At 37.7% G+C, this 12,207-nt stretch overlaps 3 protein-coding genes across 5 annotated transcripts; 2 read left to right on the top strand and 1 right to left on the bottom strand.

Moving 5' to 3' along the window:
- Positions 1 to 703: 703 nt before the first annotated feature.
- On the top strand, positions 704 to 3,646 carry LOC113308709 (ankyrin repeat domain-containing protein 2A-like). Its single transcript, XM_026557169.1, has 6 exons — positions 704 to 926; positions 1,034 to 1,121; positions 2,158 to 2,222; positions 2,907 to 2,975; positions 3,050 to 3,099; positions 3,194 to 3,646. The coding sequence occupies exons 1-6, from the start codon at positions 858 to 860 to the stop codon at positions 3,303 to 3,305; spliced, it is 453 nt and encodes a 150-aa protein (XP_026412954.1). The 5' UTR covers positions 704 to 857; the 3' UTR covers positions 3,306 to 3,646.
- A 1,162-nt stretch (positions 3,647 to 4,808) lies between these two features.
- LOC113309858 lies at positions 4,809 to 6,875 on the top strand. 3 transcript variants are annotated; one of them, XM_026558376.1, is made up of 3 exons: positions 4,809 to 5,090; positions 5,167 to 5,281; positions 5,396 to 6,875. In XM_026558376.1, the coding sequence occupies exons 2-3, from the start codon at positions 5,218 to 5,220 to the stop codon at positions 6,538 to 6,540; spliced, it is 1,209 nt and encodes a 402-aa protein (XP_026414161.1). In that variant the 5' UTR covers positions 4,809 to 5,090; positions 5,167 to 5,217; the 3' UTR covers positions 6,541 to 6,875. The 3 variants fall into 3 exon arrangements, with proteins under 3 accessions (XP_026414161.1, XP_026414160.1, XP_026414159.1); XM_026558375.1 differs by having other exon boundaries at positions 4,809 to 5,281; XM_026558374.1 differs by having other exon boundaries at positions 5,167 to 6,875.
- On the bottom strand, positions 6,065 to 9,945 carry LOC113309857 (pentatricopeptide repeat-containing protein At4g39530-like). The gene is made up of 2 exons (XM_026558373.1): positions 7,149 to 9,945; positions 6,065 to 6,201 (listed from the first exon to the last, which is right to left on the bottom strand). Exon 1 carries the CDS (start codon positions 9,860 to 9,862, stop codon positions 7,553 to 7,555), a length of 2,310 nt encoding a protein of 769 aa, XP_026414158.1. The 5' UTR covers positions 9,863 to 9,945; the 3' UTR covers positions 6,065 to 6,201; positions 7,149 to 7,552.
- Positions 9,946 to 12,207: the final 2,262 nt, after the last annotated feature.

Genomic DNA, 12,207 nt, shown 5'->3' on the forward strand with positions numbered 1-12,207 from the left:
TTGGATGATTTGCGTATTGTTAATTTCTTTAGAGTGACGCATAGATCTTGCGATCACTCTGACCCAGTTGAAGTTACTTGGAGTCCACCAAATCCTAGTGAGATTATGATCTGTTGTGATGGTGCATCTCTTGGTAATCCGGGGCAGGCCGGTTCTGGTGTTGTCTTCCGTGATTCTAGCTCGGTAGTCTTGGGTGTTCTGTGCGTTGGCCTGGGCTGGAAGACTAACTTCTATGCTGAAGTTTGTGCGGTAATCTATGGTGCTGTCGTTGCTCAAAGATGGAATGTGAAGAACCTATGTGTCAGATCGGATTCGATGAGTTGTTTATATGCTCTTCAAAAAGGCGACTTGCCATGGCAGCTAATGCAGAGGTGGAGAATAGCGAAGATTTTTTATAACAATATTAGCTATATTCATAGCTACAGAGAGGCTAACTTTTCAGCGGATGTCTCGGCCAAGCAAGCTTGTTTGTTGGCCGAGGAACATTATGAATTTTACGAGGGTAGGCCAGGTTTTATTCACTCTTTTGAATGGCCTGGAGAGGTTTACTATCGTTTTTAGGTTTTTTAGTGTGCGGCCTTTTGGCTTAGCACTAAATTAGCCTGATCCTTGTACATTTTCGCTTTTTTATTCTATTTTATTGATCGAGTAAAAAAAAAAAGGCCATCCCTACCTTAATCCCAATGGTGTCAAATTAGAAACGGTGAGTAGTGAATATTGAGTAGGGGATTCCAGACAGAGGTTTCTTTCACGCGTGGCGAGTCTCGCGAATTGTGTGACCTCTAACCCCGCCATTAAAAAGTAAAACGAATACAGTCTGAGTTGAGCATAGTAGGAGTACAGTAAACGGAATCAAAATGGGGAAGGAAGAAGAGAACGTTAACGGAAACGGGACGGAACAAGAGAACATTGGCGCCCTGCTTGAGGTACGCCTCCATCTCTCTAACTCTGCATAATTGAAATTAGGGTTTTAGCTATGGTTCTGATTTACAAACCATAATTAATTCAGCCACTTGATTTCCGTGATTAACAGGCGGCTAGATATAACGACCTTGAAGATGTCAAAATATTAGCATCTTCTGGTGTTTCTCTTAATTCTATGGATTCTGAAGGCCGCACAGGTTTTATATCTTTTTTACAAGTTATTGTATTTTTTTATAATTGGTTTTGTCTCTGCGTTATTACACAATATTTGAACTCGAGGCTTAAGGTTGTATTAGATTTCAAGAATTTAAGATAATTAATTTGTAAAACTAATAGAAAATTTTAGTGATGATGTGTTTTAATTTGTTCAGCAAGGCTATGAACTTGCTTGTGATAAGTTAGATGAAATTATGCACCAGGGTGTGAAAATTATAGACGTATAAACCGTAAAGTATGTTTGGTTGGGTCTTCCAATTTAGTTAGTGAAGGGCTTCCCTCAAAATAACCCTTTGTTTTTTAGTTTGGAGACTACTATCAAAAGACTCCAAATACCTACAAACTTGAGATTAGGTTACATTCTAAAACTTGTATTTTATTAGGATTTCTTATGCTGCTACGTCTTTCATGTAAATCGTGAGCCTCTATGAACTCAAAGAAAACTTTCCACTAAATGTGGGTGTTGTTGGGGACATGTTTTTATGGCCCCTTTCAGTAAAATAACGAGTTGGAAAGATTTAGTTTGTGTGTACGAGCTGGGTTTTTATGGCCCCTTTCAGTAAATAACGAGTTGGAAAGATTTATTTTTTGTTTAAAAGCTAGGCATGGCTTTTCTCCTTTTCATGTTTCACACCTTTAACTGCTCTACCAAGCATTGAGCAACAGGAAGAGATCAAGCTGAAAACGGATTTGGATACTCCGGCCTTGAAAACTCAAAGAGTATGGAAATAGTGGACTGTTAGTAACCTAGAGTGTAATCTGATAAGCAAAATATAACTCAACACTTGACAAAATGAAAACTTCAAAGGTTAGCCCCATAGGATTATTTGCTTATTCTTTTTGGTTCTTTGTCGTAGCATTTGGTGATCATCTTAATATGTATATCATGTGCATCCTATATGCCATTACTCTACTTAGATAAGATATTTTATGGTTTTGCTTACAGCGTCATCTCCATGTAGTATGGCATTATCTTGGTCCTTGTTTAACTTGCTTTTTTTGGACAACTACTTTCAGCACTTCATATGGCTGCCGCTAATGGTCATCTTGGCATTGTGGAGTATCTTATCAAAAGTGGGGTGGTGAGGAGGCTAACTTATTAGATTTCTCGCCCTTCTTATGTTATGCACACTTTTAGTTACTGATGCGTGACTTTCTGATAGAAAATCAGTCATATTATTTGTTGTGCTTTGTTTTTCTTTAGGTTATGCATCTTTATTTTCAATGAGCAGATTTAATGTATGAGACCACATACCTGTAGATCAGTAGCATTTATATGGAAATTTCCACTTTCAGGCTTTTATACACATTCAGCTAGATAATGTGTTCATTCTAACAAATTCATAAGATTGATCCAAGATGTGCTGTTGTCTTCGTTACTTTTAAGACCAACTCTTGGGTCTCTTGACATAGATCAAAGGTAGGTTGCGGATAATCCATGCTTTGTCATGCCTTTTAAGGCTACATCAGTCAGAAAAGTTTGGTCCTTACTTTACTCCCCTTATATGTTTTTGTATTTGTAGGTTCTTTGGTTTTGGATGGATTAATATATTCTTCTTTCATTTTCTTGTTATACTAATGGGTCTAAATAGAAGTAACACTGTATGACTAATTCATATTCCATAACTTGATCTAAGCATATGCTGAAGTTTTGATAGCTCACTCTCAAATGAGCATGTTCGATGCTTTTAATTATGTTTCTGACACATTTTCACGTCAAAAGCCTCTTAAAGATCTGTCTGACTCGAGAATCCTCTGTGATGCAGGATCTGAATGTCTGTAATGCAGAGAAAAATACTCCTCTTCACTGGGCTTGCCTTAACGGGCATATTGAGGTAATTATAGCTTTTCTCTAAAATCTTTTAGTCCTCTTTGTTTTCTCAAAGATTTAGCAATTGTCATCTCTCAGGTTGTTAAGAATTTGATCTTGGCTGGAGCGAAGTTATCCTCTCTGAACAGGTGCATTTCAAACACTTAGCATTATCATTGTTACTGGATGTAAGCACCTGCCTTTGCTTTTATCTAACATATTTTGATATCTGGTTTTGGTTAGCCATGATCGGACTCCAATGGATGAGGCTGTGACCCTGGCAAAGCTGGATGTGATAGATGCAATTAATGCTACAGTTGCACAACTTGAACTTAGCGGTGTTGCTGTTTCCTAATACATGTGCAAGGGGTTAGCTGTGCTTTGTACTCATATATCTTCACCTTTTTCTTATACTTGGATTTTAGTCAGTAGTGCCTGGGAGTATTTGGTGCCAGATCCTGTTATTTATAGAGTTCAGTGTAAACTTCTGCGTAGCTCCTTTCCATATATCAACATCAACTAAATGAGTTCATCTACTTCTACTTGTTAAACACTTAAAACAAGAAAACCTTATTATTCGGTTGACAGTTTATATTTTGTTCTGCTTTGCGGTTGAGTGTCCACTATTATACAGAATTGAGATGCTTGATATTATTGTGAATTCATCAGTGTATCAAGTGTTAAAAGTTTAACTCACTTGAACGCTTAATTAGAAAATGGTAACTGGCGATTCTTCTCTCTGCAGACAAAACTCTTAACTGCCCATACTTGTTACTCGTCAGCTGTAGTATCTGATCTGACAGTGAATGATGAAGGATAAAAAAAATAAAAGCAAATTTGGAGGAAGAAAGCCCAGGAAGAAAAGAGTTTAGATCCTGACGGTGACTGTTTATCAAAATGGAAAAGTCTTCAAGGTGACGTATGTAGGTTGACGTCAAGTTAAATGACGAATTGCGACAGGCTACCTAATAGAATCTTAAAATGGTTAAGGTTAGTCATCTTAATGAAACCCTAAAACAACCTACTCTCATCGAATTACTTTTGTTTTTTTGATGAATTTTCATCTAACTTGAGAAGTTTCTCAAAGCTGACTTCATCAAATGCCGAGAATATGGTAAATGAACAAACAAAGACCAGTTTAGGGTATGGGATGACTCTATAGAGATCAGAAGGAATTTGGCTTGTTGATTCTCTTCTAGTCCAATAGGAGGTGGGCAACAAGTCAACATAAAAGTTAGAATCTAAACAACGAATTTACATGAAAAGCTTGTGTGCAAAAGTTGCATATTCTTCGCCACTACCAAATATCAGTCTTACTGCCAGGGTCACCAAAATGTATGAGAACGAATTCTAGTCCGTGCGAAGGTGGATGCTAAATAACTTGACAAATTAGATGGATCCATGCGCGACCGGTGATGGATCAAATTAGATGACTCATACTCCAACTTCCCCCTTGCGCGTTTTCGAAACTATGATTATTTATCACACTAAAACAATGGGTGCCACACATGCACCCTACACCAACTTGAGTTATAGTCTTGTTTGATTATATTTGCTTTTTTGGACCCTCAAAAAAGTAAGGGGTAGTGTGATTGCCAAGAGGATAATGAAAAGAAACAACAAAAAGGGAGGTAGTACCAGTAATTCAGTCCAGAATGTTGTTGAGTAGTGCAAAGAATCCTCCTCCAATTGCTTCGAAATTCAAACAACAGTAGTAGCTTACTTTACTTCACTTGGCAAACAGAAGATATTTGTTATCATCAGCTTCATTGAAAAGGTTAGAAGAGTGGGGTCCTCCATTTCCATCAGTGGAGTAGACTATATACACACTATGGAAATGGAAGGAAGCTGCAATGTCAAGCAAAGCAAACAGAAAACTAAAAACAAAACAAATATCTCAAAATCCACCCACTCTACAAAAAGGAGGAGGATATAATGTGCAAAAGTAGAATTAACTCTTAAAATAACTCAGACAGTTGTTTTTAGTGTGAGAATGGGAAGAAAATAAACATAAACATCATCATCATTTTCATCACTATCATGATATCATCAGCATCTTTCTTCTTCTTCTTCTTCTTCTTTCAGTCTCACCTAACACCAACTTCTACAATTTCCAGAACACATTTTCCATTCTTCACTTGTAAGTACTCTCTCTCAGACACAAGTTATTTCAGGTACTTATTTCTTAATAACATTCTCATTGTTGAATTGTCAAGAACAAGAAGCTGAAAATTACACCTGCGAAGAATTTGAGTTGGTGTTCAGAAATGGATTCTTTTAATGGAACAACTGAGTTCTGTTACGGTCACAATTCAGAAACAGATGGTGAAGGTGAGTTTTCAAAGCTTCTTGAAATATATGTCCATCATGCTAGAAACATACACAACATATGTATTTATGACAATCAAGATGTCTATGCAAAATTCTCACTTACTTACAGTCCAGATGAAACCCTTTCAACTAAAATTATTAATGGTGGTGGCAAAAACCCTGAATTCAATGAAAATCTTAGAATGAAAATAACCCAACTGGACGCAGTTCTCAAATGCGAGATTTGGATGCACAGTAGAGCGAGAAACTTCATGGAAGATCAACTTTTGGGCTTTGCTCTAGTACCTATGTCTTCTGTGGCGGGGAAGGGCAAGGTGACTCAAGACTTTAACCTTTCATCTACTGATCTATTCCATTCACCAGCTGGAACAGTTCAGCTGACTCTGTTTCTCCATACATCGTTACCCATTAATCTCGTTTCAAAATCATCTGACTGTGCTACTAACTCGTCAATAACTTCTGAGGTCGTGTTATTACACCGTAAAAACCCTGAGGTTAACTCAGAGCAAATTGAATACGGGAATATTGAATTTCCTGACGTCAATGTGGCAAGGCAGAATCAACAAATGGTTTCTGAATATTTCGAAAGAAATTTGTCTTTGAGACATGTTGTACTGGGACCTGCTTCTTTTCTCCATCTTGGAGCTTTCTCACAGCCTGCGGGTGACTATGAAATGACTTTGAATTCTTCTGAAGATTGTGGTGAATATGTCTCTCCTAATGGAAGCATTCAGAATTCTGGCTTCTTTGGTTCAACCACAACTAGCTTAAGTGATGATAGAAACTCGAACGATTCAATGGAAAAAAAGAATCGTTTGGCTGATGAGTTATCTAATTCTCACGTTGCTTCAGTCTCTGCTGATGCACATCAGAGTTCTGGGGCATCTCCTGAAACACCAACTTCCAAGAAAGAGAATGAACTGCAAAGTGACAAAGATGCTGATTTCTCAAACAAAGAAGATGAGAGTTCCAAAGAACGAAGTATGAGTTCTGTATTTGCAGCTCCACTTGGAAACATCAATCTTGAAGCCGAAGAGACTGCAATGCAACAACAGATAGTTGATATGTACATGAGAAGCATGCACCAGTTTACAGAATCCTTGGCGAAGATGAAGCTTCCAATGGATCTCGGCAAACCAGAACATAGCAACAATGGTGATGTTGTTCAACAAACTAATAACAAGACAGATGCGGATAAAAAGGAAGGAAAAAAGAAGGATGGTTCGAGGGTTTTCTATGGTAGTCGAGCATTCTTCTGACTAACATGTTCCTAATAACTTCTCTATCAATACCAGATCTATCTGCAACAAGAGATTTAAAATTTTCTTAGTTTATTTTCCCTTTCGTAAGGTTAGCAGTGTGTTTTAACATTTGACAAAAAAAAATGCTTATTTCATGATTCTACTTCTAACCGCTTTATGTAGACGAGAGTGTAGATTACATCCTTCCATCAAAGGCTTAAGAGAATGGAGGGGTGTGACAACCTTTGTATCTGGTAATTAATATGTTTTCCGAGAGAGAGTCTGATTCATTCTCAATATTTATTTCTACTCCGGTTGGTAACACTATAAATGTCACACTTATCTTTCATCTATCTATTGTCTACATACTGGTTTCCTGTGATCTGATACTTTCCATTGTCCCTTTCATGAAACTCATGCAATTGCAAGCATACAACTGACACTAATACATACCAACATCAGTTAAAATTCAGCAACTGCAGCGAACATCCTATTGAAACAGATCTAAATTTAACATGTTTCGTGTGCATAATTAAGTCTATTCTAAATGCTGTGGGTGATTGATCTTAAAATTCATCTCACATACTAGCATTGCTTGGTAAAGCACTGATATAAGAAAAACTTACAGTGTAACAATGAGTTGCAGAGCAGAACAAAATGGATCCTTGTAGAGCTTCCATGACTGTGCGAGTCATACATTCATTTGTAAATCAGGTAGCCGACATGAATCCTTAGAAAACCTATCTCAAGCCAATGAAACCACCGTCAAAGATTTGTTAGTCCGGATTACGACCAATGAGGCCTGCATACCAATCGCCATCAGTCATAATTCCTAAATGTGTTGATCCCAGAGTTTAGTTTTTCATGTCTACACCATACTACTACACTTTATAGACATCCAACATCCTTCTTTGCTTCATCAGTATAGGAAGTCCTGAAGGATGCTTTGTTTAATCGTCTTGTATCTGTATATCAGTATAATTGAATCTTCTTTGCTCTCAAATCTTACACCAACTTACATTATTTACATTCAACCTTCTGCTGCAAGGAAAGTACGGCTCAATCTATTTACAGTTAAAAAACTTTGCCCTGGATTTTTCTTTACACCTTGAGCTTTCATTATCTTCCTTACCAAATCTACATCATTCCATCTACCTGCTGCAGCATAAATATTTGACAGAGCAACATAGGTTCCAGAATCTTTTGGATTTAACTGCAACAAGTGGTTAGCTGAATATTCTCCTAGGTCAACGTTTCCATGAAGTGCACTAGCTGCAAGTAATGACGACCATATTATTTCATTCGGATCAAATGGCATTTGTTCTATCACACTTAATGCTTCAGCTACACGCCCAGCCCGTCCAAGGAGGTCAATCAAACAAGTGTAGTGATCAATTGTGGGATCCTTGATCATTTTGAAATATTGATAACCCTCTTCTACCAGGCCTTTGTGGTTGCAGGCTGAGAGAACTCCTATGAAGGTGATATGGTTAGGCTCCAAATTAGTAAAATCCAGAAGTTCTCCAAATATTTCTAGGGCACTTGCAGCATCCCCATGTTGTGCTAGGTTCGTGATCATGGAATTCCATGTTGCTATGTCTCGTTGTAAAGTCTTGTTGAAGAGTTTTTTTGCTTCTTCAATGTACCCAGACTTTGCATACATCTCTAACAAGCTACTACTAACAAATTCAGCAGAACCTATATCAGAACTTAACTTGATAATCTGGCAGTGAATCTGCTTTCCTTCTTCAACTGCAGCTAGACCCGAGCATGAGCGCAGGACACTAGAGAATGTATAATTGTTTGGGTACTCATCTAGTTCTTCCCACATGAGAGCATAAAATTTTAATGCCTCTTGGCTTTTGCCACTCCGAGAAAAGCCAGATATAATTGAGGTCCACAGAACCAAATCGGGTGAAGGAACTCCATTAAAAAGCCGAATTGCATCATCAAAACAGTGGTACTCAGAGTACATCATAATCAGCATACTAGCAATGGAACCATCCTTATTACTGTTATCACCATAACCAAACTTAATGGCCAAAGCATGAAATTGCTTCCCCTGTTTCTGGCTTTCAGTTCTGATCATAAGTGATTTCAAGGTTGCTTGGCTTGGTTCCATACTCATCTGCAGAGCTGCATAAAACAATTTAAATGCCTCAGCCGTATGCCCCTCTCGAATATATCCTTGAATTGCCAAATTAAAAGCTGTAATATCTTTCCCGCGGATGCTATTAAAGACTCTCTGAGACTCTCTGATAAAACCATATTGTGTATATATTTCAACAAGAGCACCGCCTATATACACATCCACTTCTTCACCTATCATCTTTATGATCATACTATGAATTTGCTGAGCCGAAAACAGATCAACATCTTTGATATTTTGAAGAACATGGGCCAAGGTTACATGATCAGGTCTCAAACCTGACCCTCTCATTCTACTAAAGAATTGCAAAACCTTTCCACCAGTAAAACTTCCACCCATCAAAGCATTCCAAGACACCACATTCGGCATTTCTATCTCTAAGAAAGCTTTCTCCGCATAGTCCATTCTGTCACATTTATTGTACATTTTGATTAGTGCAGTCCCAACGAACACATCGGATTGAAATGATGTTTTTATGATGTAAGCATGGATTTGTTTCCCCTCAACCAAAGACGACAAACTCGCCAAAGCAGTTAATATACAAGTGAAAATGAACCCATTGGGCGTTAATCCATAAATCCCATCCATGGATTTGAATATCCCCACTGTCTCTGCATACTCATCTGCATTGTTATAACCTACCATCATGGAGGTAAAAGCAACAACATCTCTATCGGTAATTAAATCAAACAACTGACGAGCAGATTTAGTCGATCCGAATTCACTATATATATTGATCAAGCAAGTATTGGTTACCAAATCAGGAGAACATGGTCCATATAATTTTGTCATATATGCATGAATTTGAAAAGCTAGCGAGTAGCTTTTAGTTTCAGAGCAAGCTCTAAGAACCCATCTGAAAGTGAGAATATCAGGTACTAAAGAGGCACCTGAGGTGATCATTTGGAAGAAGAGATTAATGGTAGTGGTGAATTGAGATTGGTTTAAACAAGCTGATAACAGAGTGTTCCATGTAGTTGTGTCTTGAGTTGGAAGAAGTTGAAACAGTTGAAGGGTTTGATCAAGGGTTTTGGATTTAGCATAAGAAGCAAAGAAATTGTTGGTTTGGGTGTTGATTGAAGGCAAGCTAGCAGTGGGTTTTGTTGATAGAGAATATTTTACTAGATGTTTTTGTTTCGATGAGGAAATGAGTACTGGAGTTGAAGAACAAGAACAACTTAACAAATTCATTTGTATTGTTTAATGCGAATGAAAAGCAAAGTATGCACCCTGAAACAAAACGCATCACATACACTGTCCTAGGCTCAGCCAGGTCAGCCTCAATCTTAACGGGTTGACTTCGTGCATAAATTGCATCCGTCCCTTTTTCTTTAGATAAATGTGTGCTGCAAAAATATCTCATGGTGTGCTACTCTAGCGGTTAGATTAGCGGTCCACGTCAGTTAGGATTACTTCCTGAGTAAGGTTGGACAAGAACCGGATTGGAACCGGTGAACCGGACAAGAACCGGAATCCGGGGAGGAGTTACAGGGAATGGGAATGGATTTCAGAACCTGCTGCATAGGAGTACAGGTACCGGTTCTAACCTTATTCCCGATGTTAACATTCAATGAATGAATGTCTACATTGTATTGGAGACGATTTTGATAATCAATTGATTAAGAGAAAGATAAAATGGATTACAGGACAAACTCAGGTTTATATACCTAGTTCTCTTATCTCTCGACTGGCAGCTCTCAACAGACACGTGCTACAGGCACATTTACATAATATAAGTCTTACTCTCTGATAACACCTTACACACACAACTTTCACAGGTTCTACAACAGTATATGCTATTATCCGACCTGTCCCGAACTGAAATACCCGTTTGTTTCTATCCATTGATTTAAATTCATCTTAGTCGTAGATGATCGGTTTTTATACTTCATATCATTTTTACTCTCACTCACAAACTCACAGACGACTCTCTTCTTACTAATATTTCTTCTTCTTTCTTTGATTTCGATTTATTGTTTTCATCAGTTCAATTGAAACAAATCAACAATCACTATTATTAGAAGTAGTAGTATCAATTGAAATTGTTTTTTTTTTTTTTTAATTTTCAGTTTTATAGATCTTGAAAGACACATGCAGGTTCGAAATTGGATGGAATTGTGATATTGATTGAAATCAGTGGTATTGGATTGTTTAGATGGTTACTTGTTGTTGATGGGTGGATTAAAAATGACTATTTGATGGTGATGAAAAGGGGAGAATACTGAGTTTGGTTCAGAATTAGGGTTAGGTTCAAATATGAAATTGAAATTGAAAATGGCAGAGACCAAGTAATGGATGTGGTGATACAGCCGTCAACAATAATGAGGATTGATGGGTAATGAAGATTTAGTGAGTTGGGTTTGAGTTGGAATCCTGAACAAATTACAGAAGTTGTTGGTGCTGGTGAAGATGCAACAGGTGCAATGATTGTGGATAGAAATTGCAGCAAAGAATGATAATTTTGATGGGGTTGCTATGGATTAAGAGATGTATTTTGACGATATTTTGATAATTTTGATGGTATTTGATTTGCTGAGATGGGGGTGTTGTTGTTGAAGTAAGCAAGGGTTCTAATGGGGGTGTTCTTGTTGGACGATGATTCAAGGATTTTGAATGATGAAATTTATAGGTAAAAACCCGATACGGACTTGTACCAGACCGGTCTTACAGGTACAGGTATAGGTACAGGTCTCCAAAATGAGAGGTACCAGTCAACTCCAGGTACAAGTACCGGGTTCATAAGAAACCCGGACTGTACCGGCCTATGTGCAGCCTTACTCCTAAGTCCTATTGAGTGCTAATCTAGCATCTAGATTAACAGTCCATGTAAGCTAGGACTACCGCCCAGCGTTGTTTGGTTCAACGTAACCAATCTCAACCGTCAGATCAAAAAATAAATCAATCTGCACTGAACCATTCAGCGAAAAGGTAGCGTTGAACCATTCAGTGCTACTATCTCGCTGTTAATTCAACTGCGAGCAAAAGCTAGGAGAGAGAACTAGTGTTAACAAATAAACAACAATTTTTTTTTGAACTGCAACACTTTTTGGCTAATCTAGCAGCTCACTCTCGCCCATAGGACTTAGCCATATGGTAGAGTTTGTGTGCCTGACTGGTTTGGGGTTTATCACTACGTGACAAAACAAGATATTTTGAAGTAAAATGAAAGCCTTTTTAAAAGTCTAGTTTGGGGCCTAATCCACTTATTTGGGGCCTATTACTTGATGACAGAAAAGGTCATTAGAAATAAATTTCACACAACCCCTTATCCAACTATTATCTAACTACCTATTTTACCCCTGGTTAATTAGCTTTAATTAATCGTATTAGGTGTTAACTAATCGTCTTAGATGTGAGATCATCTAATGTAAATCGATCTTCATTTGTATCAAACAATTGAAATTTTTTGTTTTTTTTTTCGGAAACACAATCCAGAATCGGTTTACGTTCATGCACTTTTAAACCGATTCTAGGTAGTGTTTTCGAAATTAATAGAGGACTTAAAGAATCGGTTTAAGTAAGCACAGATACAATTT

Source organism: Papaver somniferum, chromosome 9, assembly GCF_003573695.1.
Source record: "Papaver somniferum cultivar HN1 chromosome 9, ASM357369v1, whole genome shotgun sequence".
Taxonomy (NCBI): Eukaryota; Viridiplantae; Streptophyta; class Magnoliopsida; order Ranunculales; family Papaveraceae; genus Papaver; species Papaver somniferum.

Coding starts and splice junctions, on each gene's coding strand:
- LOC113308709 (XM_026557169.1), top strand. CDS start 858: ATGGGGAAGGAAGAAGAGAACGTTAACGGAAACGGGACGGAACAAGAG. Junction 2,223..2,906: donor ATCTTATCAAAAGTGGGGTG/GTGAGGAGGCTA, acceptor TCTGTGATGCAG/GATCTGAATGTCTGTAATGC. Junction 2,976..3,049: donor GCCTTAACGGGCATATTGAG/GTAATTATAGCT, acceptor GTCATCTCTCAG/GTTGTTAAGAATTTGATCTT.
- LOC113309857 (XM_026558373.1), bottom strand. CDS start 9,862: ATGAATTTGTTAAGTTGTTCTTGTTCTTCAACTCCAGTACTCATTTCC.
- LOC113309858 (XM_026558374.1), top strand. CDS start 5,218: ATGGATTCTTTTAATGGAACAACTGAGTTCTGTTACGGTCACAATTCA.